General features: G+C 45.7%; 1 protein-coding gene across 1 annotated transcript in view; it reads right to left on the bottom strand.

The window, feature by feature from the left end:
• LOC119951403 (MORC family CW-type zinc finger protein 3-like) overlaps window positions 1-27,436 on the bottom strand; it is a 147,601-nt gene that overhangs the window by 74,711 nt on the left and 45,454 nt on the right. The window contains exons 7-9 of the mRNA XM_038774562.1: window positions 22,233-22,361; window positions 12,165-12,284; window positions 11,315-11,418 (exon numbers count right to left, since the gene is read on the bottom strand). Coding sequence (XP_038630490.1) covers window positions 11,315-11,418; window positions 12,165-12,284; window positions 22,233-22,361 — 353 coding nt within the window. The remainder of the gene's footprint in view (window positions 1-11,314; window positions 11,419-12,164; window positions 12,285-22,232; window positions 22,362-27,436) is intronic.

Raw genomic sequence — 27,436 nt, 5'->3', positions numbered from 1 at the left:
ATAAGTGGGCATTCGTGGAGTGCTCGTTTGAAGGGTAGGTGCAGACTTGTTGGGCCAAATGGCCTCCTTCTGCATAGGGATTCTATGTTGTGACAATGGGAAGAGAAGCCAATGCAGGTGATAACAATCACCAGGATAACTATCATCTGCTGAGAGTAGTCTTGCCGAGCTGGGTGATAATGGAGAGGCTTTGGAGGTGTAAGGTGTGGTCAACCACATCAAAATCTGCAGACAGGTCAAGAAGAACAAGTAAGGATAACTTTCCTTCGTCACTGTCACACAAGACCCAAGTTGTGACTTTGACGAGAGCCATTTTGGTATTGTGGTAGAGGCAACTGATCAGATGATCTCAATCTTAGTGACAAAGAAGTCCAAGAGTTTCTTCCACTTATTGTTGGAGGTGAAGGTAGAGGAGACAGAAGAGAGGTGTATAAAAAGGCAGTTTGCAGTAGAGGAAAGAAGCTAGGGATTATCTTTGCATTCCAAGATGATCTTCCCCAGGGAGGCGGTGGAAGCAGTTAGTACTGATTCATTCAAGTGAAAGTTAGAACTTTTCTTTCAAAAAACTGTTTCGAGATTCAGTAAGTAAATGGAGATGATTTGGACATAGGTGGGATTCTCCAATCCCGCGGCAGAATATGCACGCCGTCATAAACGGCATTGCATTTTACGATGGTGTGAACGGGCCAGCATGGCTCTGGAGCGGTTCGCGCCGCTCCAGCTGCATATCCCTGCACGAACTGTGCGCCATGGGATCCGCGCATGCGCAGTTGCGCCGGCGTCAATGAGGACATGCGCAGTGGCGCCGACATCAACACGCGCATGCACAGGGGCCAGCGCATAGGAAAGGAGGACCCCAGCCACAGAGGCCGACCCGCCGATCGGACGGTCCCGATCGCGGGCCAGGCCACATCGGAGGACCCCCCCCGGGGTCAGACCCCATTCGCCTCCCCCTCCTCCCCCCCCCCCCACAGGCCGCCACCCGACCCTTACACGCCAAGGACCCACCGGCCCAGAGCAGGTTAGAACTTGGCTCTTTTCCTACGGCCGCTCGGCCCATCCGGGCCAGAGAATCAGCGGGCCAGCCGCGTAGAGCGGCCCGCGACTGCGCCATGCCAACTACGCCGGCGCCGATTCTCCACACTGCGGAGAATCGCATGCCGGCGTCAGGGCGGCGTGGCCCATTCGTAGGGATTCTCCGGCCCAGCGCAGGGCTGGGAGAATCCCACCCATGGTTCTCGAACTTTCCCTACACTGGGATTTTCCTCATTATGTCTGCTGTGTTGTGGAATAATAATTGGAGATTGATGAGCTTGATTGATTTAGATTTAAAATGTGTTGCGTGTACCCAAGGTACAGTGAAAAGTATTGTGGTGCGTACAGTCCAGCTAGATGAGTTCACGCATGAAATAACATAGGAATGTAACAACATCATTACTATTGAAATATCCAGTCATCAGGATGACAAGAGGGCAAATTAGGTGGACCGTGGTTGTTTGTCATCTAGCAATTCCTGTTATCCTAACTTAGTCAGGAGTCAATATACCTCAATGGAAACATGCTGACGCAGACTGGTCTATAGATCAGTGAAAGTGGGCCCCACTGGTGGCAGGAAAGCAGCAGGACCCTCAAAGAGTTTAATCATTTACTGTTCAAAAAAAAGTACATCTATCACCCCATCCCTCTTACAGAATGGATCCTGGCGATGGATATTATGCATATCTACCCACACCCCACCTCACGGCGCCGAGGTACCAGGTTCGATCCCGGCTCTGGGTCACTGTCCGTGTGGAGTTTGCACATTCTCCCCGTGTTTGCGTGGGTTTCGCCCCCACAACCCAAAAGATGTGCAGGGTAGGTGGATTGGCCACGCTATATTGCCTCTTAATTGGAAAATTTATTTTAAAAAAGAAGGGATTTTAATAGATGGGATACATTACACCCGACACTGGCAGGGAGGGTGCAAGTGGTAAAGATGAATGTGCTGCCAAGGTTCCTATTTGCTTTCCAGACACTCCCAACCTTTCTCTCCAAGGCTTCTTCCGAAAATTGGAGACAGTAATTTTGGAGTTTATATGAGCTGGGAAGGTGGCGAGGGTAAGGAGAGCCCTGCTACACAGGCAGAGGCATAAAGGGGGGTTGGCGCTCCCAAACCTATTGCACCATTATTGGGCGGCGAATGTAGAGGTGAGGTAATGATGGCGGAGTGGGTCAAGATGGAGGAGGAAGATACTGGGAATCGGTGATCGGGACATTATCTAGGATTGTGGGGGTGGCGGTCAGGCCAGATCCAATGGTGGTGATTTTTTTGGGTATCGATAATGTCGGGGCTGCTGAAGGGGAAGGGGACCGATGTTGTGGCGTTCGCCTCTCTAGTTGTCCGACGAAGGGTCTTGCTAAATTGGAGATCGGATATGCCGTCGGGGGTCACAGCCTGGCTGGGTGACTTGTACGATTTCCTCCGGTCGGAATAGATTAAATTTGAGTTGAGGGAGTCCGCGGCGGGCTCCGAGACACGGTGGGGGTTGTTCATGACAATGTTTGAGGAAAAGCGTTTGATAAGGTTCCCCACGGTCGGCTATTGCAGAAAATACAGAGGCTGGGGATTGAGGGTGATTTAGAGATGTGGATCAGAAATTGGCTAGTTGAAAGAAGACAGAGAGTGGTGGTTGATGGGAAATGTTCAGAATGGAATTCAGTTACGAGTGGCGTACCACAAGGATCTGTTCTGGGGCCGTTGCTGTTTGTCATTTTTATAAATGACCTAGAAGAGGGTACAGAAGGTTGGGTGAGTAAATTTGCAGACGACACTAAAGTCGGTGGAGTTGTAGACAGTGCGGAAGGATGTTGCAGGTTACAGAGGGACATAGATAAGCTGCAGAGCTGGGCTGAGATGTGGCAAATGGAGTTTAATGTAGAGAAGTGTGAGGTGATTCACTTTGGAAAGAATAACAGGAATGCGGAATATTTGGCTAATGGTAAAATTCTTGGCAGTGTGGATGAGCAAAGGGATCTCGGTGTCCATGTACATAGATCCCTGAAAGTTGCCACCCAGATTGATAGGGTTGTGAAGAAGGCCTATGGTGTGTTGGCCTTTATTGGTAGAGGGATTGAGTTCCGGAGCCATGAGGTCATGTTGCAGCTGTACAAAACTCTGGTACGGCCGCATTTGGAGTATTGCGTACAGTTCTGGTCGCCTCATTATAGGAAGGACATGGAAGCTTTGGAACGGGTGCAGAGGAGATTTACCAGGATGTTGCCTGGTATGGAGGGAAAATCTTATGAGGAAAGGCTGATGGACTTGAGGTTGTTTTCGTTGGAGAGAAGAAGGTTAAGAGGTGACTTAATAGAGGCATACAAAATGATCAGAGGGTTAGATAGGGTGGACAGTGAGAGCCTTCTCCCGCGGATGGAGGTGGCTAGCACGAGGGGGACATAGCTTTAAATTGAGGGGTAATAGATATAGGACAGAGGTCAGAGGTAGGTTTTTTACACAAAGAGCGGTGAGGCCGTGGAATGCCCTACCTGCAACAGTAGTGAACTCGCCAACATTGAGGGCATTTAAAAGTTTATTGGATAAGCATATGGATGATAATGGCATAGTGTAGATTAGATGGCCTTTAGTTTTTGACTTCCCATGTCGGTGCAACATCGAGGGCCGAAGGGCCTGTACTGCGCTGTATCGTTCTATGTTCTAAATGTTCATCGTTGGGGGGCGGGGGGGGGGGGGGGGACGAGAGGGCGTAAAAAGAGGAAAAATTGTACAAACTGTGTGGACTGTGAGTTTGTGGAGTCCGTTTTGAATTTTTTTTTTTACATGTTTGAAATGTTTGGAATGCATTGACGCCGATGATGAGGTGCTGGTGCATTGCAATTTGCCGCCAAATCGGCACCTGCTGCGATTTTGGCAACAGTTAACAGAGAATCCCACCCAAGGAAGGGGCTGGGTACTGACCGAGTTAATGGAGTCATCTAGAGTTACGTTGCCGAAATCGCGTTCGGCGACGGGCCGTTTTCCCACACAAAATCGGGATCGCCTCCGGTTCCGCTATTCTCTGCTCTCCCCCCCACCTCCCGCCCCCTCCCCCCGCCCCCTCCCTCCCAAAGCAGCGTCCACTGCCTCAGGGCCGCCCCGCTATTCTGCGTCCCCGAGCAGCCGAATTCCCAACGGCGTATTTCTAATGTGGTCCTGCCGTTCAGGAAACTCGCGAGGCGGCTGTGGACTCAGTCGGCGTAGCCACAGTTGGGGAAGGTCCGATTGGAGGGCAGGGTGGTTCTCATTCAGGACTGGGGGCTTTGTGTGCGGATGGTCCAGGTCCGGGGGCTAACTCCGTTACGGAGCATGGCGCGGCCGCTGGAGGCCGCCGCAGTGCACATGCCGCCCTCTGACCCGGAGGTGCGGGAGGCCATATCGGCAGCTGGCGCTGCGAGCTTCACGACAGCTGCCTGCTAGCCCCCTGCAAGACTTGCAAGAATCTATGGCCTTTTGACGCCAGTTTTCCTTGCATAAAAGACCACAGTATCAAAGACGGAGTGGGGACATCGTTCCAAAAACAGAGAATCTAGCCCAAGGAGTCTGACTTACAGAATATTATCTCATCAAATAACATTTTATTTTTTAAAATGAGTTGAAGAGTCGGAGGTAACAAAAGAGTACATTTTAGAAAAATCTTACAGCTGCAACCACATGGTGGTAGTTCAGTTCCAAAAATTAAAAATAGGTTCAGAAAGTGTCGAAAGAGTGAAGAAGCAGATGATTTTGGAGTATTACGTGCAGTTCTGGCGACCACATTATCAGAAGGACGTGGAAGCTTTGGCGCGAGGACATAGAAGGTTCACCAGGATGCTGCCTGGTCTCACAGGAGTTGGCTTTGAAGAAAGGTTGAATAAACTAGGATTGTTTTCACTGGAAAGACGGAGGCTGAGGGGAGACCTGATAGAGATTTACAAAATTATGAGAGGCAAAGACAGAGTGGATAGTCAGAGGCTTTTTTCCAAGGGTGGAAGTGGGGCACAGGTTCAAAGTGAGAGGGGGAAAGGTTAAGGCAGATGTGCTGGGTAGATTTCTCATGCAGAGTGTGGTGGGTGCCTGGAACACACTGCCAGAGGAATCAGGCACATTAGCACCATTTAAGACACATCTGGATGGGTACATGAATAGGGAGGAAATAGAGGGATACAAATCGAGTAAGGGCAGATTTTTTTTATAATTAGGGCATCATGATTGGCACAGGCTTGGAGGGCCGAAGGGCCTGATCCGGTGCTGTATTTTCTTTGCTCTATTAAAATAGGAAGTCCTGCTAAAACTATACAAGGTACCAGTTATACCGTATCTAGAATATTGTGAACAGTTTTGGTCCCATTATCAAAGGAACAATATACTGGCATTGGAGACAATTCAGAGAAGGTGTACTAGATTGAACCCGGGTATTGAGGGATTTTCTTACGAGGAAAGATTAAGTTGGTTGGGCCTGCATTCATTGGGCGCAATTCTCCGGCTGTGTTGTGCTCTCGCTTGAGCGCAACGCGACCGGAGAATCCCAGGAAAGGCTTGCAGCGAGCCTCCGACAGGCTCCGCGCCTCCCGGGATTCTCCGAAGTCCCGCGAGACATCAGAGTCGGAACCCCGCCCTAAATGAGTAGGACAGAATGACGCTTGCGGAAGTAGGTCGCAAACCTACTTACGACCTATCTGCGCGAAATCCACCGGCCTCTCTCGACTCTTCGGCCTCCCCTGGGATGCTGCATCCAGGCCGGTACACACAAATGTGGACATAGCGGAGTGGCACCCGGGGTATCTCCCGGGCCACCGGAGATACAAAGGTGGTCAGGATAAGTGAAGGATGGCTCCCTGGCTCTCCTCCTGGAACGCAAACACATTGGCATGGCCCAGCTGGCACCCTGGCACTGCCAAGAGGTCTGGATGCACTGCCAAGCTTTCAGGAGCACTGCCTGGGTGCCAGGGTGGCACTGCTAGGGGACAGGGGATGAGGGGGGAGCCAGAAAATGAGGGTGGAGTGGGGGGTTGAAGGGTGGGGGAGTGCATCTACAGAGAAGAACATTACAGGATGCGGACAGAGAATTTAACTTGCAAGCGTACTGCAATGAAAGGTGTGTGGTCAGTATTGGTGCTACGGAGCCACGCTTGGTGATGGACTTTGAAGTCCTCTATTCAGAGTACATTATGTGCCCTTGCCACCCTTAGTCTTGTTCAACTTGGAAAATATAGATTCATCAGCTGGTGGTGGGTGGGTGAGTGGGGTTGCAATACATGGTAATCAGCAAGAGGTGTCCAAATCCGTGTGACTTCACGGAATCTGGAGTCGATGTTGAGCAACTCTCAGGACAACTCTCTCCCTACTGCTCCCACCATTGTGTTGCTACCACTGCTGTAAGGCATGTGTGAGTATGGCTGCTGCTTGACCAGTCTATGAGACAGCTTTCCCAATTTTGACACAAACACCCCCATGTTAATGGCTGAATTTGGCAGTGTAATTTCGAGTGCCTCGGTCGATGTTGGGTGGTTCTTATGGTTTCATTCTTGAGATATTTTTCATGGTTTGATACAACGGAATGGGCAATTTCAAGGAGCATTTTTCAACCACATCGCTGTGGATCTGGAGTCCAGACAAGGACATCCTTCCTAATGTGTGGTACCTGTTGTATATTAGTTAATTGTCTAGTATGCTGATGTGTGATATAGACTATGAGGTTCTTGTAACATCAGCAGTCATGTGCTAGACAAGGGAGGGGAGGGGGAAGAGAAAGAGAGAAAAGAGACGGGAACAAATTGTACTAAGGAGAGAAACAGCTACTTTGTAACCTGTCCTTCATATAGTGTTAATAAATCAGTTTGTATCAGAGTAATCTACAGTCTGTTGAGGGAAAATAAGTCATGCATACCAGCAGCCAAGTACCACGCCAAATATGCACAGAACCTGGTGAATTTCCCAAAACCTGACAGCAGCGGTGGTGACACCAATCTAGCTAGATTGGTGCTATCAACGGAACAACGGCAACAGAGTGAAGGAAAACCTGGTAACAGCTCATACTTACAACCTTACCGAAGGAGGTAGCAAACTGGAGAGATAACGAGTGAGCAGTCAATGCCCCATTTGAATGTCTTGAGGACCCAGAGAGAGGCCAAATGTGGAAGTTACAGAAGAAGCGCTTTCTCTGATAGTTGGCAACTTTGGGCCTTCATGCAGGCCCAAATCTTCATGCTAAATAAGAAAAGCATCAAGTCAGTTTGTTTCTTTATGTCAGAGGTCCAGAGACAGGCAGTATTCTTCTGAGGCAAGAGGTGGAAAAGTCAACTGAAGATTTTGATATTTTTCAAAGCTTTTGACAAGTATTTATGGCTTGAGCACAATCTGGTGATCGAGCATGCAAGCTTTAACCGAAGTTCTCAAAGTCCAGGAAAATCAGTGATTCTGCACTGTAAATTCTATGATAATCTATGAAATTATTTCTCACTGACCTATAATCGCTGATATCTTGCGGATACAGAGCGATGAAGAACAAGCTCATCCACGGCCACATAGTCATTGGTGTATGGGATGAAAAGCCCTTCAATTTTCTCCAGAACAAAGACAACCTCACTTTACATCAAATATTTCAATAAGCAGACGGAATTCAGAAATAAACCGGGTTATAATTTGTCGTAACTCTAGATGACTCCATTAACTCGGTCAGCCCACAAACAGCAGCTCCACCCAATCCAAAGCCTACCAAAACAGACGAAAGGGTGGGAAACCTGATAGTAACCAGATTGAGATGCTAACATTGTGTGGCAAAAGAACAACATACGTGTCAAGACTGCCCAGCAGGGAGAGTGTGGGAAGACCAGACATTTCAAGTGTTTCGACAAGTCCACGCAAGTCCAAGTCATGGCACGAATCAACTCCAGCCTCCCAGATTGCCTTGATTCACCACAGTTTGCCTACCACTGCAACAGGTCCACAGCAGACGCCATCTACATGGCCCTGCACTCTACCCTGGAACACCTAGACAACAAAGACACCTATGTCAGACTCCTATTTATTGACTACAGCTCAGCCTTCAACACCACCATTCCTAAGAAACTCATCTCCAAACACCGTGGCCTTGGCCTCGGTTCCTCCCTCTGTGACTGGATCCTGATCTTCCTAACCCACAGACTACAATCAGTAAAGATAGGCAACAACACCTCCTCCACAATCACCCTCAACACCGGTGCCCCACAAGGCTGTGTCCTCAGCCCCCTACTATACTCCATATACACCTATGACTGTGTGGCCAAATTCCCCTCCAACTCGATTTTCAAATTTGCTGATGACACCACCGTAGTGGGTCGGATTTCAAACAATGACGAGACAGAGTATAGGGATGAGATAGAGAATCCGGTGAACAGGTGCGACGACAATAATCTCTCCCTCAAAGTCAACAAAACGAAGGAGATTATCATTAGCTTCAGGAAGCGTAGTGGAGAACATGCCCCTGTCTACACCAATGGGAACAAAGTAGAAAGGGTCGTGAGCTTCAAGCTTTTAGGTGGCCTCGGCTCCTCCCTCTGTGACTGGATCCTGATCTTCCTAACCCACAGACCACAATCAGTAAAGATAGGCAACAACAACTCCTCCACAATCACCCTCAACACCGGTGCAGATCACCAACAGCCTGTCTTGGGCCCCCATGCCGAAACTATAGTTAAGAAAATCCACCAACGACTCTACTTTCTCAGAAGACTGAGGAAATTTGGTATGTCAGCTACGACCCTCACTAACTTCTACAGATGCACCGTAGAAAGCATTCTTTTTGGTTGTATCACAGCTTGGTATGGAGCCAAGACCGCAGGAAACTACAGAAGGTTGTGAATGTAGCCCAGTCCATCACGCAAACCAGCCTCCCATCCATTGACTCGATCTATAATTCCCGCTGCCTCAGAAAGGCAGCCAGCATAATTAAGGACCCCACGCACCCCGGACATACTCTCTTCCACCTCCTTCCGTCAGGAAAAAAATACCAAAGTTTGAGGTCACACACCAACTGACTCAAGAACAGCTTCTACCCTACTGCCATCAGACTTTTGAATGGATCTACCTCGTATTAAGTTGATCTTTTCTCGACACCTTGCTATAACTGTAACATTATATTCTGCAGTCTCTCCTTCCTTCCTTGTGTACGGTATGCATTGTTTGTACAGCATGCAAGAAACAATACTTTTCACTGTATACTAATACATGTGACAATAATAAATCAAATCAAACAACTTTAATCGAGAAAGGAGGCAAGAGAATATTTGTGAAATATACTTCATCCAAGAAACTGGAAATCAAGACAAAGGCAAAATTACAGAGTTTCTAGCCGAAGTCAATGATCTTAATCAAGACGATTGGTTAGTTACAGTACGTTAAAGGCTTTGATACCAACTTTAAAACTGATCTGGAGCTGATCTTACCACACCAGCTGATCATCTAGATTGGCTTCAGCCTATATCCCTTCATTCATTAGATATCAAATTACAAGATTCAGAGTAGCAGATACCTGGGAACCCTACCACCTGGAGGTTCCCCTCCAAGGTACTCACCACCCAGACTTGGAAATATGTTGCCGTTCCTTTACTGTCGCTGGGGTAAAATCCTGGAACTCCCTCCCTAACAGCACTGTGAATATCTCTACACCTCAGGGACTGCAGTGGTTCAAGAAGGCAGCTACCCCCACCTTCTGAAGGGCAACTAGGGATGGGCAATAAACATCGAACCAGCAAGCGGCACCCACATCCCATAATTTTTTAAAGGTGGCCCAAATTGCTGCGCCCTGTACTCGAATCCTCTCGCTATGAAGGCCAACATATCGTATGCCTTCCTTGACATCTGCTGCACCTACAGGCATACCTTCAGCGACTGATGTACGAGGACTGGTGTAGAGGAGGTAGTGGCATAATGGTATTGTCACTGTATTAGTAAACCAGAGACCCAGAGTAATGTTCTCCAGACCCAGGTTCAAATCTCGCCACTGCAGATAGTGAAATTTGAATTCAATAAAAATCTGGAATTAAAAGTCTAATGATGACCATGAAATCATTCTCGATTGTCGTAAAAACCTATCTGGTTCACTACGGAAGGAAATCTGCCATCCTTATCTGGTCTGGCCTACATGTGACACCAGACCCACAGCAATGTGATCGACTCTTAACTGCCCCCTCAAGGACAATTCGGGATGGGAAATAAATGCTGGCACAGCCTGCGATACGTACGTCGCATGAACAAAAAAAAACAGTCTTGTTGCACATTTTCCTCTCCTAATTTATGGCCATTCAGATAATAATCTGCCTGTTTTTGCTACCTGTGGATAAACCTCACGTTTATCCAAATTAAACTGCATCTGCCATTCATTTTGTGGTCAAAAATGGCCACCTGCAAAGGATAATGGGAATTGTGGTTAGGCTGGACACAGACAAGACACAGCTTGTGTGTATTGGCAAACAGCAACCCAGACCTATACAGAAACCTGCACCTGCCAGAGGTCAATCACAGATCTCCCCAGGACAATGGGACTCAGATTGAACTATCAGTAGTAACAGTAACGGGGGCGCCTGTTCACCTTATTTGGGAGTGCATACGTGCTGATTTGCAAACCAACTCCATTCTTCGAAAAGTGTGATTTCCCTTTGGATCATCACTTCCAATTCTACAGTGCTCCAACTGAGCTCAGTGCAAACTTGGTGACCCATTTTCTTGTATGCTCTCATGTCAAATCCTTTTATCAGCTTTTGTTTTTACATATAACTTAAAACCAAACATTTTAATGCCTGATTTAACGGTTTTCATACATTTTAGTTCTTTTAATGCCCTTTCAGTGCTTGAGATGATCTTTGTGATTTATCATCCACTGATTTTAGCATTGATGAATAACTAGACATGTCAAAGCTTGCAAAGCATCCTGATGAGTGCAAGATGAAAAACTTTCACAACTGTTTAGCAATACTCAGTTTTGTACAACCAACTATCACTAATTTTTACTTCATTCCTCAACATACCTCACTCTTGTTTTGCTGAATTCTGTAAAAAAGTGTTTTATTTTACAGTTTCTAGTTTAGATCTCATCTACATTTAGATTTTCAACTACTGAAAGGTTTGTTGCACATTTACAGTATTTCCTATTTTGTTTTCAGATTATACGTTGTGTAGAAACATGCACTCCAGGCAAACGTTTGACTGTCAGAGACAGTTTGTGTCCCCCACTTCAGTGACTGTTCATATGATTGCGGCAAAGGATTTTTTCTCATTTAAGTTTAGGACATTGATTTATTTTTTGTGCTTTGCAGATCTTACCTGTATTCTTTAGTGTATTCAAAATCTTGTTTGTTATGCGCTGGTTTGAGGAAATTGCACTCAATAATTCCAATTACACCAACTCCACATCCTCTGCTGGTTGACTGGAGAAAAAAATGCAAGTAAATGATTGGTTTATTGTTTTCCGCAGTTGATGCTTTTCAGGTGCATTGTCCCTTCCACAAAAGTTCATTCTTAATTAAATATTTTTTATGAAAGATTAGTTTGCTGTTCGATAGAACCTGATTTTATGAAAGATTAGTTTGCTGTTCTATAGAACCCGATACTTGAAAAACTTATAATTCAGAGTTACTATTTATGAAGTTAGACATGCCTTGTCCTTTTCATCTTTATTACATACTTTGTTTCTAGAAGCATATAATTTCATGGCAACTCTAAAAACATGCTTCTTTAGAGAAAGGGATATGTAGGTGGTCCATTAGGTTCAGGGTCAAGATTGATGCTTGAAGAAACACTAAGCCACACAGACCAAAAGATTGCAAGTTTGATTCCTGGCATGTGTTAGCTGACTCCAACACTGCAGCAGAAGCTATAATTGATCTCAATGCTTCAAAAAAGAATAAAAATCAAAAGCAGGGTGTTGGTCAAGACAAGATGCAGTCCTAGCGTTGAACTGTTTACTGACATTCACTAAGTAGCCTCATATACCATGAATCGGTATTTTGTCTAGTTATTGGAACATTAACAATACCAATGGAAATACACCCCAGCAAGAATAGTCACCACCAAGAGATCAAATTGGTTTAAAAAAAGGAACATAATTTCTGAGAAGCTGAGAAGTGTATTTAGTTGATTTTAATGTGAAAACATGTGAATATTAAATTCTTACCTTTATCTGGCATCCCACTTTCTCATAGGATTTGATAAGCCGATTTTTGTTGTACATCATTATCCCATAGTGCTCTTTGTTTTTACAGTTAAAACCAAAGGTTATTTTGACACGTTTATTCTAATCAAATCATTAAGGTAAAGAACATATTCGACATAGTATAAAACTTGAGAACCTAACTGTAGATGCCATATATGTCCTGTAATTGCAAAGTAAACCACACTGATGATTCATTTATTTACCTGATTTTATTAAAATAATGATTCAATTTCATAGTGTGCATTGAGTAATGCATTTTTCTCAAAATAAAAAAGACCCCAAAAAAATTTCAAACCTATTTTCTACCCATTTTTGTTATTAGTTGTGCTCTATGCTTGAGGTGTGCTGGTATTGTTATTGCCAATCAGTGTATTTCAGTGAAGCAGAACTGACCTTTTGATTTTTCCTCGGCTGAAATTAAGGATACCAATTGTGACTTTAATAAACACTGTTTTGGTACCATGGTGTGATGGAAATCTGAGTGCAGGGATTCAAACATGGAGAGTATGAAGGAAACACACAAGGGCTTGCTGTTGTTGCAATATCTGGCAACCAATGTCTCAGCAATTCACGGTGAGGATATTTTGCATCTCTGAGATTCTCAAGCAAGGCATCAGTTAGGACCATAAGAAAATGTTAAACAGTAATGACAGACAGGTAGATCCTGAAATAGGCAATCCTGGCCTGCTAATCATTTGAAAGATACAAGGTGCCTGTTTGAGATGTATCTGTAGATCAGTTGTGTGTGAGGTAGAAGGAAGGTTTATGTTTGGCAACAGAGGAAAAGGGTTGTAAAACAAGGCTGAAAGATCAGCACTTTAAATGTACATCAATAGATCGCAAGAACATGCAAGAATATTGGTTAGTGTTTCATAAAATAGTGTCCATTGATAGGTCTAAATAGAGTGAACATGGAGAGGATATTTCCCCTAGTAGGAGAAAGTGGAACCCAAGGGCACAGCCTCAAACTGAAGGGACGATCCTTTAAAACAAAGATGAGGAGGAATTTCTTCAGCCAGAGAGTGTAAAATCTGTGGAACTCTTTGCCACAGAAGGCTGTAGAGGCCAAGTAACTGAGTGTCTTTACGACAGAGATAGATAGGTTCTTGATTAATAAGGGGATCAGGGGTTATGGGAAGAAAACAGGAGAGTTGGGATGAGAAACATATCAGCCATGATTGAATGGCAGAGCAGACTCGATCGGCAAATAGCTAAATTTTGCTCCTACGTCTTATGGTTCTGCTATGGTCAGGGTTCTGACAATCAATTCCTCAGCCAAAATATATGGATGCAAAAATTGGTTAATAATGATAAATTATATGATAGAACGAATGCCAGAAGCAATCTACTGTAACACTAGCCATTGAGAAATTAAATTTTTCTCTGCAGAGGCAAGCTTGAATACATATCCCAGCATCCAGATAATATTGGAATTATGTAGTCATAATACCTTAAAAACTGGAAAAATAACTTCTCTATCTATCACTGTCTTCCATTCCGCCCAGTAAGCTCAATCCATCTGTGTGTTTCTGTCCCTTAGATTACCCACTTCCCAATGTTACATCCTTGGGAATTATACCCTTGTCCATCTCAGTTATGTTGGATTAAAAGGCTATCCCAATGAGTGAGGAAGCACTGCTTATCCACGGAATAATGTCACAGAATCGAATTGACCAAGGAATGGGCTACACAAAAACACAGAATAAGCAATCAAAGGTAGTTGCATATAATGGATAAGCAGAGGCAAGCTTTTTAAGCAAAATCCAAGGCTCCCTTTAAGAAAGGGATGTAAAGGGATAGAACATAGAACATACAGTGCAGAAGGAGGCCATTCGGTCCATCGAGTATGCACCAATCCACTTAAGCCCTCACTTCCACCCCGTAACCCAATAATCCCTCCTAACCTTTTTGGTCACTAAGGGCAATTTATCATGGACAATCCACCTAACCTGCACGTCTTTAGACTGTGGGAGGAAACCAGACACGGGGAGAACGTACAGACTCCGCACGGACAGTGACCCAGCAGGGAATCGAACCTGCAACTTGGCGCTGTGAAACTACAGTGCTATCCACTTGTGCTACCATGCTGCCCTATGATATGATATAGTTTTTTTTCTTTTTCTTTTTTTATATAAGTTTAGAATATCCAATTCATTTTTTCCAATTAAAGGGCAATTTAGCATGGCCAATCCACCTAACCTGCACATCTTTGGGTTGTGGGGGTGAAACCCACACAGACACGGGGAGAAGGTGCAAACTCCTCACAGACAGTGACCCAGGGGTCCTCAGCACCGTAGGCAGCAATGCTAACTACTATGCCACCGTGCCGCCCCTGATATGATATAGTTGGGAATATGGAGACATGGCTCCATGGTGACCAAGGATGGGAACTAAAAATTGAGGGCTATTCAGGTTTTAGGAAGGACAGGCAGAAGTAGTATTAGATTCAGTATTAGATTAAAAGAAGAGGCATACAAATCAGCAAGAAAAGGCAATAGACCTGAGGATTGGGAACAGTTTAAAATTCAGCAAAGGCACACCAAGGGATTGATTAAAAGGGGAAAATACAAATTGAACGTAAGCTAGCAGGGAACATAAAAGCTGACTGTAAAAGTTTCTATAGGTATATAAAGAGAAAAAGATTGTAATGTAAGACCCTTACAGATAGAAACAGGGTAATTCATAACAGGGAACAAAGAAATGGCTGAGGAACTAAATTCGTACTTTGCTTCTGTCTTCACAAAGGAAGACATGAATAATGTACCGCCAGTTCTGAGAAACAGAAGCTTTAATGAGGAACTGAAGGAAATTTGTGTTAGTAAAGAAATTGTTTGGGGGGAAATTAATGGGATTGAAAGCGGACAAATCTCCAGGGCCTGATAATCTTCATCCCAGAGTACTTAAGGAAGTGGTCCCAGTTTTAGCAGATCCATTGGTGGCATTTTCCAAAATTCTTTGGACTCTGGAATGGTTCCCACAGATTGATTTGTAGCTGATATAACCCTGCTATTCAAACTAATAATAATCATAATAATCTTTCTTAGTGTCACAAGTAGACTTACATTAACACCGCAATGAAGTTACTGTGAAAGGCCCCTAGTCGCCACACCCGGCGCCTGTTCGGGTACGCAGAGGGAGAATTCAGAATGTCCAATTCACCTAACAAGCACATCCTTCTGGACTTGTGGGAGGAATCCAGAGCACCCAGGAGAAAACTCATGCAGAGACGGGGAGAACATGCAGACTCGGCACAGACAGTGACCCAAGCTGGGAATCGAACCCGGATCCCTGGCGCTGTGGAGCAACAGTGCTAACCACTGTACTACCGTGCTGTCCAGAAACCACCTTGTCCCGGGGTGGAACCACCAACCTTTTGGTGAACGGCCGAATGCACTAACCAACTGCACCACAGGGACGACTAAAGGGAGGTGGAGAGAAAACAGCGAACTAAAAACCAGTGAGCCTAATGTTGGTAGGGAAGTTGCTCGAACCCATTATCAAGGATTTCATAGCATAGCATTTGGATAGTGGCATAATCAGGCTAAGTTAACATGGATTTACAAAATCAACTAGAATTCTTTGGAGATGTAACTAGGAGGGTTGACCAGGGAGAACCATAGGATGTCATTTATTGAGACTTTCAGAGGGCTTTCGACAAGGTCTCACACAGCAGATTACTTTGTAAAATTAAAGCGCATGGGATTACGAGTAGTATCTTCAGATGGATAGAAAGCTGATTAGCAAACAGGAAACAACAGTTGGAATAAATGGGTATTTTTCCGATTGGCAGGTAGTGACTCGTGGGGGACCGCAGGGATCTGTGCTAGGATCCCAACTGTTCACATTATTTGTTATGGGCCAGGGTTTAGAGAACCCCAAAGTGTATCATTGAGTTCACCTGACCCACAACTGTTAATAGATTGTGGTATGGGGAGCACACGGTCCACTCAACAGGTGTGGTACAGCAGAAATGGAAAAGTATTTTTTAAAGCAAAATAATGTTTATTCTATAAGGGCAGCATGGTAGCATGGTGGTTAGCATAAATGCTTCACAGCTCCAGGGTCCCAGGTTCGATTCCCGGCTGGGTCACTGTCTGTGCGGAGTCTGCACGTCCTCCCCTGTGTGCGTGGGTTTCCTCCGGGTGCTCCGGTTTCCTCCCACAGTCCAAAGATGTGCGGGTTAGGTGGATTGGCCATGCTAAATTGCCCGTAGTGTCCTAAAAAGTAAGGTTAACGGGGGACTTGTTGGGTTACGGGTATAGGGTGGATACGTGGGTTTGAGTAGGGTGATCATTGCTCGGCACAACATTGAGGGCCGAAGGGCCTGTTCTGTGCTGTACTGTTCTAAGTTCTATGAACGCAAGTTAACATTTTTAAAATATACAGTGAACATCTTAGCAACCATCAATTCAAATACAACCCCAAAGAATACACTACGTCATCCTTAATAACTTCCCAAACAACATCCAGAAGACAAAAGGAACACCTTTTAACAGAAGCACATTAGGTTCACATTCACTACTGAGAACATTTATAATTCCGAATTCACCAAATACTCAAGAGATAGTCTTTTCATGGCAGAGAGATCAACAGTACACCTGCTTTGTCTGGCTTCAGCTCCAACACTGAAAACAAAACTAAAACATACCCTGCAGCAAACAGCCTAAAACAAAACTAAAAAGCTGACAGACAGCCCAGCTCAACCCACACTCTGACATCACTGATAAACACCCATTTCTTACAGGTACATTTCTTAAACACCCATTTCTTAAAGATACTCTCACATGACAAGAGATTAATGATTTGCAAGAGGGAATTAAATATAGTATTTCCAAATTTGTAGATGATACAAAGTTGGATGGGAGGGTGAACTGTGAGGAGCATGCAGACATTCTTCAGCAGAATTTGGAAAGGTTATAGAATCATAGAATCGCTACAGTGCAGAAAGGGGCCATTTGGCCCATCGAGTCTGCACCAATCCTACCTATCCTCATAACCCAGTAACCCCACCTCACCTTTTGGACACTTAAGGGGCAATTTAACATGGCCAACACACCTAACCTGCACATCTTTGGACTATGGTAGGAAACTGGAGCATCCGGAAGAAACCCATGCAAACATTGGGAGAATATGCAAACTCCACAGACATTTCCCCAAGGTCAGAATTGAACCCGGATCCATGGCACTGTGATGCAGCAGTGCTAACCACTGTACCACCATGCTACCAGGCTGAGTGGGCATATGCATGGCAGATTCAGTATAACATTAATAAATGTGAGATTATCCATTTTGGTAGCAAAAATAGAAAGGCAGATTATTATTTGAATGAATGTAGATTGACAGAGGTTGATACCCAGTGGGACCTTGTTGACCTCATGCATCAGTCGCTGAAAGTAAGTGTGCAGGTACACCAGGCAGTGAAGAAGGTAAATTGTATGTTGGCTTTCAGAGCGAGAGGATTTGAGTACTGGAATAGAGATAATCTACTGCAATTGTATAGGGCATTGGTGAGGCCACACCTGGAGTACTATGTACAGTTTTGGTGTCCTTATCTGAGGAAGGATGTTCTTGCTATGGAAGGAGTGCAGCAAAGGTTTACCAGGCCCATTCCTGGGACGGTGGGACCGTCATATGAGGAACAACCAAGTAAGTTAGGATGATACTTGTTGGAGGTTAGAGTGAGAGGGGTCTCATATAAACTTAGAAAATTCTAACAGGATTAGACAGAGTAGATTCACAAAGGATGCTCCTAGTGGTGGGTAAGTCCAGAACTGGGGGTCATAGTTGGAGGCTATGGGGTAAACCTTACGTGACCGAGGTGAGGAAAATTATCTTCACCCAGAGAGTGGTGAATCTGTAGAATTCACTACCACAGAAAGTAGTTGAGGCCAAAAGGTTCTGTAATTTCAAGAAGGAATTAGATATAGCTCTTGGGGCTCAAGGGATATTGGGGGACAGGGGGATCAGGGTATTGAACTTTATAATCAGCCATGATCATAATGAATGGCGGTGCAGGCTTGAAGGCCGAATGGCCTCCTCCTGCTTCTATTTTCTATCTATGTGTCTATGTAAAGCAGGTGAGGCGAAAAAATGAAGAGAAGAGGAATCATGATTTCGTAAATAGATTTAATTCCATTCTCATCTGAAGCCTCCTGTCTTCAGATATAGTGCTGCAATATTATAATCTGGTTTTTGCCATCACACAGATAAAAAGTCTGGAAAACTTAATCTGGACTATTGATCTGAATGCAAGTGGCCATGATTTTATTGTGTTGTGCTTGTGTGTATCCCCAGATGCCAATGAAATAGGAGGTAATTAATGTCCCCCAAAATTTATGTTCTTCCTCGTGAATTAAATAAACAAATTTATTCCTCTTGCCTCGTTAATTTAGTTCAGTAAGGCAAGCATTCTGATGGAAGGGTTTTTTTAAGTTAAAAAACCTAGGCAAAGTAGAAAGCCAATAGTGCAAGATACCACCAAGGCTGAAAATAAGAATAGATTTCTGAACAAACATTGGTAACTTTTAGGTGACAAATCTGAGATGTAAAAACTTGTGTTCCTTAAAACAAAGATTTTTGTTTTATTCGTTCATGGGATATTATCATTGCTGGTGATGCCAGCACTTATTGCTCATCCCTAATTGCACTTGAAAAGGTGGTGATGAGCCTCCTTAAACAGCTACAGTTCATCTGATGTAGGTACACACACAGTACTGTTAGGAAGGAAGTTCCAGGATTTTGACCCAGCGAGTGAAGGAATGCTAATATAGTTCCAATCAGGGTGGCACTTGGTTTGGAGGGGAGCATGGTCGTCCCATGTATCTACCACCTTTGTTATTTTGGGTGATAGAAGTTGTGGGTTTGGAAGGTGATGCCTAAGGAGGCTTGGTGAGTTGCTGCAGTGTATCTTGTATACAGTGCATAGAGGAAGTAAGAAGTTACAGAAACTCCAGGTCCTTGGAAAGAATGATTTAAAGCAGGGGTGTCAAACTCAAATACACCGTGGGCCAAAATTTAAAAATCGGGACAAGTCGAGGGCCGGACTGGTTCAATGTTTTTTTGCAAAACTTATTGAAATGAACTTATTGAACCTGGAACTAATAAAGCTTAGGTTATTGCCTATAAAAACATTAAATATTAAATAAATAAAAAAATTAGTTGCATTTATTTCTTATTGCTTTATCTGGAGCTTTTCCAGAGTAATTTCTAATGAAAACATTTTTCCACAGGCCAACACTTTGTGATTCACACTAGTCTAAGCCAGATACTTGACATCTCATCTTGGATGCAAGTTCATCAATGTTTGGAGTCAGGCTCTGAGCTGAGGAAATCCTCAGGATTGAGTGAAGGTGTTCATCAGAAAGACGACTCCTGTGTGATGTTTTGTTTATCTTCATCAAAGAGAACAGTTGTTCACACAGGTATGTGCTGCCAAACATAGAGAGCATTTGAGCAGCTTGGTTACGCAGCTGAGGCATTGTGTTGGGGATGAAACGTAGAAACTGTGCAGCACCCACCGAGTCATACTTTGCCTTGAGTGTGTCACTACATTGGAGTTCAATCAGCTCCATTTGTATATTGGTTGGTGCGCTTTCCACGTCAGCTGCAAATGGATTACTGAGCAGTTCAAACCTGTTTTTTTGGGCTTCAAAGTCGGCAAATCGCCGTGTGAAGTCGGCACCAAGTATGCTAAGTTTTTCAGCAAACTGTGCACGTGGGAACACTGCGGTAGAGACCTGCTCTTTCATAATTTGGCAGCACAGAAAATGGCTCAAGTTTTCTTGCTGCATTTGCGTCTCCCACAGACGCAGCTTAGTTTTAAAAGCCCTCACTGCAGCGTACATGTCTGTGCTCACATGGCCCCACCCCTGAAGCTGTAGGTTGAGCGCGTTGAGATGGCTCGTGATGTCACACAGAAACGTCACTTCACAAAGCAATTTTTTATCCCGGAGCTCTGTTGTGTCTTTCCCTTTGCTTTCCATGATCTGACAGATCTCCTCACGCAACTCGAAACATCTTTTCAGCACTTTTCCTTGACTTAGCCATCGCACCTCTGTGTGATAAGGCAAATCATTATATTCTGAACCTAACTCCTCCAGAAACGACTTGAACTCGCGGCGATTTAAACCTTTGGCTCTTATGAAGTTAACTGCTCGTGTTATGATGCTCATTATATGTTCCATTTTCAAGGCTTTGCCACACAACGATTCTTGGTGTATGATGCAGTGATAAGCTGTCAGCTCACCTGCGCCGTTTTCCTCCCGCATCTTCTCCCGGATTCTGCCCACCAATCCACTCTTTTGACCGCACATTGCGGGCGCTCCATCTATCGTCAGTCCCACAAGTTTATTCCAAGGCAGCCTCATTATATTTACACATCTGGATACCTCTTCAAAGAGATCTTTTCCAGTAGTTGTGCCATGCATTGATCTTAATCCCAAAAGTTCCTCTGTTACACACAGACTTGAGTCCACTCCACGGATGAAAATTGACAATTGGGCAGTATCAGAAGTGTCCTTGCTCTCATCCACAGCAAGGGAATATGCGATGAAATCACTTCCCTTTCCCACCAACTGTTGTTGTAGATTGGTGGCAAGCTCACGTACACGGTCGGCAACGGTGTTTCTGCTCAGGCTCACATTTGAAAAAGCTTGCCTTTTATCTGGACACACGATGTCGCAAACTTTAATCATGCAGTTTTTAACAAATTCTCCCTCGGTAAAGGGCCGAGCTGATTTAGCGATCTCTGCTGCCACAATAAAACTAGCCTTTACAGCAGCCTCACTTCGTGATTTGGCCTTTGTGACCATAGCCTGCTGTGACGCCAGACTTCTTTTCAACTCTTCTACCTTCTGTTTCTTGTCCAGATGCTTGTACTTGTCGTGGTGTTTCGTTTCATAGTGTCGTCTTACGTTATATTCTTTGATTACAGCCACACCGTCTCCGCACACAAGACAAACAGGTTAGCCCTTTATATCCACGAACATATACTCTGCCTCCCATCTGCCTTGAAAACCCCTGTTTTCTAAGTCCACCTTTCGTTTAGCCATTTTTGGGGTGAGGACTAGCTAAAAGTTGACCACAGATGACTAGCACTATAAGGATGCTGATGAGAGAGTGGGGCAAGCGCGAGCAACGCACTGGCAATGTATTGTGGGATTTGTAGTATTAGTGGTGGGGCAATATACCGGCGGACCAGCTCTAATAGAAAAATTTTTTATTCATCAATGATATTCAGGAAATAAACCAGGAAACCGAATAAACACTGAAAACCCGATACCTGAATAAACTCGGCATCAGCCATATCATACGCCATAGGCGCTTCAATTGCTGGGGCCAGCTTTAATAGTAATTAGATATTATCTCGCGGGCCAAAGATAATTCTACCGCGGGCCGGATTTGGCCCGCGGGCCTTGAGTTTGACATATATGATTTAAAGCAAGAGCACTGATACAATGAAACACAATTCTAATATTGATGGTGCAGGGAAGATGAAAACAGCATATTTGAATTTAGAAAGAAGAGAGTTTGCTCAGTGCTTGTTCAAACATTAGGTTGATGATAAATGCTGCATTATAAATGTACAATTGAGATCCAGCAAAGAACTCAATAAACAAAGGTCTGGAATTTCCCAACAATCTTTGCCATAGTAATGTGCATCTCTGATGTACACCATTATTTTAGTGCAGAGGTTAGAGGGAACTATGTTGTGAGATATTTATACCAATTTGTATGGGGTCTGAACATTTTGTAGGTTATTTATGCCACTTCTGTAGAACCGTTCCTCAAAACCTAACAAATGGATTATGCATGTTCTCCATATCCCACCCCTCCCACTCTCCATTCATTTCAACAGCATTCACTAATGATTTCAAAGGTTAGTTCTGGGAACAGGGTAAAGTTCAGATTATTTGGTCCCACTTAATTGTGAGCATCTGGAAATTGAGCAGCTTTCAAAAATAGGAACAGCATATTGTAACCATAATAGCAAAACAAGTGCACTGACCATTGCAAATCTAAAAAGGATACGTTAAAATTAGGTCTGTAAACATCATATTCAACATGAGCCAGGCTCTTTGTGATAAGTTGTGCTTTGATTTTTTTCTTACGCAGGATGATCTGCATGCGAGGCTTCAGGTACAAAATGCTACAATATGCCTATCACAAGATGAAAGAAAATTAGTAGCTGGTTTACAATCTTACTGTCCTTATCTTGGTTAATGATCTTCATGACTTGTTGAAACAAGTTGCTCGTTAATCCAACACTTGTTTTAATAAATCAGGAAGCTTCCCTGAAAGAACAATTGAGTACGAAAATACAGACTCCAAAAAAAGATTTCAGCACAGTTAAGTATTTCCAGTGGAACCTCCGTTATTTAACAAATAAAGAAGATTTTATCATTTCTTCCCACACCAAGGCATTTGGGAAATTGTCAGATAATTGACAATCCTCAAAATCTGTTCCTATATAAACTTTGGTGTAGCTATATACATTGCACAGAAGTGTAAATAAGCACATTACAAATAGCAAAAGACACAACTATAGACTGTGATATGAAGCAAGGTATCATGAAAGAATTAATCTTTGGCAATCAGGACTGTGATATTAATGGTGGTATAGATAATAGATAGCCCAATTTATATTGAACGTTTTGCTTTGCGATGGGCAAGTGGCAATGTCGCCTCATGTTCCACCAAGAGACAGAAACTAATTACTTCAAAGCAGCAGAGACTTGGGAGGCATTCTGATAAAATAATAAAGGTTGATATTATTGCAGTTTGATAGATTGGGGGGGGGGGGGGGGGGGGGGGGACTAGAGCACATTCATTTAAAACATGCAAGAACAGGCTAGATGTTAGGTACTACTTTGCCCAAAGATTAGTGAGTCAATGGAGTGAGTTGCCAGCTTATGTGGTGTGCTAAATCACTGAATACCTTCAAAGTGGAGTTAAACTGGTTCTTGACTAGGACAGATATAAAAGGTTATGGATTAACAATTGGCTGTAGCTACCTAACTTTGCACAAAGTAGCTACGAATCGGAATTCAGCAAAGGTGCACCATTGATAAGAGGTTGTTAGATGGGAAGTTGCGTTTTCAACTCTCTCAACTTTTGATAGGATTCCACCAGAATGGATAATAGATCTCTTGAGCATTGCTCCTGGCAACCAGGGAGAAATGCTCCTTGTATGTACACTTGGTGCATGCAATATACCCGGGCTGTGTTGCTTTGCAATTAAGCCATGTAGTCTGAGGATGGTTAGTTTCCCCATTATTTGGAAACTCCGCTTCACTGCCGGTTCAGAGGATGATGGCATCGGGGCCAACAAAAGTCACCTAGGGAAGTCCTGAGACAGTAACTGGGGGAAGAAGAAGGACAATCTGGAATGAGAAAGTTCATGTTGGCCTGTGCTGTACTCGATCTGTTGTATAATATGCATTGTAAGAAGAGTCAGGCTGCTTTGTAGCTTCTCTCTGGTAACTGAATCACATCTAGGTTTCCAAGTTGGGCTGTGGGAGTTAGTGAATCAATTTAGGTTGGGCTTGTTTTGGTTTTACTTATTATTTTTAGAACTGCAGATTGTCAAATTTCAGAACATTCTACCAATTTAGTTGACAGTTACTTTTATCAATGTTGTTTAGTTGAACCAATGGAGTTTACTTGGTGTTTCTCATTGTCATTGATACTTCTGAAACATCACAGTAGTTTTTGCTTAAACATTACTTACCCTTAAATCTCTTGTGCGCTTGGTTTGACTTGTAAATTGTTATTATGTCACTATAAATAGTAATACTTTTACTTTGGGATTGATGATATTGAGGCACTCAACTAAGGTAAATGCGACTTCCGGTTGCGGCTATGACCAGCTAAGTCGCACATTTGGCAGCTCCTGCGACAAAGGTGTTTAAGGGCCGATTGGAGGGCCCCGACGGTACTGTAAAGACGAATCCCGGTGGGGGAAGGCTCCCTGAGGAGAGTGAGACCAACTTTATGGTCGGTACTCGGAGTGGGGCGACAAAAAAAGCGGCAGCAGCTCCCCGAAAAAAGCGGGGGAAGAGGACCAAAATGGCGGCCGGTGGCGCACTAGAAGATTGGAGAAAATGGGCGGAGGAGCAGCAGGCCGCTCTCCTCCGGTGTTTTACGGAGCTGAAAGTGGAACTCTTAGAGTCTATGAACGCGACGACCACAAGGCTGATGGGGGCCCAGGCGACCCAAGAGGTGTCGATAAGAGAGCTGCAGCAGGAGATGACTGCAAGGGAGGAGGAGGCCACGGTCCTCGTGGGAAAGGTGGAGGTGCACGAGGCACTCCACCTGAAATGGCAGAGCCGCTTTGAGGAGCTGGACACTCGAATGAGGCGGAAGAACTTGAGGATCCTGGGCCTAGCAGAAGGCCTGGAGGGGCCTGATCTCCCGAAATATGTAGCGGAGATGCTGAGCTCCCTGATGGGAGAGGGGGCCGGTCCATCGCCTCTGGAGCTGGAAGAAGCATATCGGGTCATGGCTAGGCGGCCTAGGGCGAACGAGCCCCCGAGGGCGGTGCTGGTGCGATTCCAGCGTTTCTGTGATCGGGAGAAAGTGCTGAGGTGGGCCAAGAGGGAGAAAAGCAGCAAATGGGAGAATTCGACGGTGCGGATATATCAGGACTGGAGTGCGGAGGTGGCAAAGCGGCGGGCCCGGTTTAACCGGACGAAGGCGGTGCTGCACGCAAAGAGGATCAAGTTCGGAATGCTGCAGCCAGCGCGCCTGTGGGTCACCTACAAGGACCAGCACCATTACTTTGAGACCCCAGAGGAGGCATGGACTTTTGTTCGGGAGGAAAAGCTGGACCTGAACTAGAACTTGGGAACGCCGGCGGTCGAGGCCGCCCGAGTACCCTTGACTGATCAAGTGGCCCATGTCTTTCTTAGGCCAGGTCGGAACTTGGTTAAAGTTGATGGATCGTTTGGTTTCTTTGAAACTTGTGTTATGGGGGGTTTCTTTGTTCCTTTTTGTGTGTCTCTTCCCGTTGCCAACTTCCCTTAATTATGGTTGTTGTAGGGGGGGCTTTTTTACTGTTTTTTTTTTGATCTGTTCTTTAAGGGTTATGGTTACTGTTCTGTTCGATAGAGGGTGATGGTTAAATACGTTATTATTGGGTAGTTATTTAGTTATGCAGGCATAGTTATGTATTTATGTATTTATTTGAGATTTGTTATTTATATTGTTATATTGTTAAGTTGGGGAGGCGGGACGGGGGGGTGCAAGTTGGTTATGCGGGTTTTCTTTTTCTCTTTTTTCTTCCTCTCGTTTTAAGGGGGCTTTTTTATGGGCTTGGATGGGGACGGGGGTGGAATTGAAGATGGCGGGGTAGGGTGTGGCCGGGCGGAAGCGCGGGCTTTCCCCTGTTTCCCGCGCGCGGGACGGAGGAAGGGGGAGGAGAGAAGAGTGGGGTGTGGCCAGCAATGGCGGCTTTTCCCGCGCTGAAGCGGGGTCAGAGAGGGATGGCAAGGGGGGGGGGGAGGCCCCTCCCCCCCCACATCGGGAGGAGTCGGAGTGTGGCAGGGGCAGCCGGGTCAGCGAAAATCAGCTGACTCTCGGGAGTACGATGGTGGATACACCGCGGCTAGGAGGGGTCCTAGCCAGGGGGGGGGGGGGGAAGGGGGGTTAGGGGGGGATACCGGGTTGCTGCTGGAAAGGCCGAGGACGGGAAGGGAAGAACGGGAGGAGAGAGGGGGGGGGGCCATCGCCATGGGGAACGGGTCAGAAGGGGAGGGTCGACCCGGGGCGAACAGGGGACAGGACATGGCTAATAGACAGGGGAAAGGGACAGGTCGCTCCGCGACCCGGTTGATTACTTGGAACGTGAGGGGGCTGAATGGGCCGGTCAAGAGAGCAAGGGTTTTTTCACACCTAAAGGGACTGCAGGCGGATGTGGCAATGTTGCAGGAGACTCACTTGAGAGTAGTAGACCAGGTACGCCTGAGAAGGGGGTGGGTGGGACAGGTGTTCCACTCAGGCTTGGACGCAAAGAACCGGGGGGTGGCGATTTTGGTGGGAAAGAGGGTGTCGTTCGTGGCGGCGCAGGTGGTAGCAGATAAGGAGGGTAGGTACGTGATGGTGAAGGGTAGGCTGCAGGGAGAGAATGTGGTGCTGGTGAATGTGTATGCCCCGAATTGGGATGACGCGGGTTTTATGAGGCGCCTGTTGGGCCTCATTCCGGGTCTGGAGGCAGGGGGCCTGATCATGGGGGGGGACTTCAATACAGTGCTCGACCCTGGGCTGGACAGATCGAGTTCCAGGACGAATAGGAGGCCGGCAGCGGCAGAGGTGCTAAGGGGGTTCATGGAGCAGATGGGGGGGGTAGACCCTTGGAGATTTGGCAGGCCAAGGGCGAGGGAGTATTCTTTTTTCTCCCACGTCCACAGGGTGTACTCCAGAATAGACTTTTTTGTACTGAGCAGGGGGCTGATTTCGAGAGTGCAGGACACGGAGTACTCGGCCATTGCGATTTCGGACCATGCACCACACTGGGTAGAGGTAGAACTGGGGGAAGCACGGGACCAGCGCCCGTTGTGGCGCCTGGATGTGGGGCTGCTGGCGGACGATGAGGTGTGCGGAAGGGTCCGGAAGGGCATTGAGAGATATCTGGGCACGAACGACACGGGCGAGGTGAAGGTGGGGGTAGTCTGGGAGGCCCTGAAAGCAGTGATCAGAGGAGAGCTGATCTCCATAAGGGCACACAGAGAAAGGAAGGAGAGGCAGGAGAGGGAGAGACTGGTGGGGGAACTTATAGAAGTGGACAGGAGATATGCAGAGACACCAGAGGAGGGGCTGTTGAGGGAGCGGCGCAGTTTACAGGCCCAGTTTGACCTACTGACCACTAGGAAGGCGGAGACGCAATGGAGAAGGGCACAGGGCGCGGTCTATGAGTACGGGGAAAAGGCGAGCAGGATGCTAGCACACCAGCTGCGCAAGCGAGATGCAGCCAGAGAGATTGGGGGAGTGAGAGAGAAGGGAGGGAACGTAGTGCAGAAGGGGCAAGAGGTGAACGGGGTCTTCAGGGATTTCTACAGGGAATTGTACCGGTCTGAGCCGCCCAGGAGGAGGGGGGGAATGGAGAACTTCCTCGATAGATCGAGGTTCCCAAAGGTCCAGGAGGAACGGGTGGAGGGGCTGGGGGCGCCGATAGAGCTGCAGGAGCTAGTTAAAGGGATAGGCCAGATGCAGGCGGGGAAGGCGCCGGGGCCGGATGG

Source organism: Scyliorhinus canicula, chromosome 17, assembly GCF_902713615.1.
Source record: "Scyliorhinus canicula chromosome 17, sScyCan1.1, whole genome shotgun sequence".
NCBI classification, from domain to species: Eukaryota; Metazoa; Chordata; class Chondrichthyes; order Carcharhiniformes; family Scyliorhinidae; genus Scyliorhinus; species Scyliorhinus canicula.
This window is presented reverse-complemented; position numbering and strand designations above follow the sequence as displayed.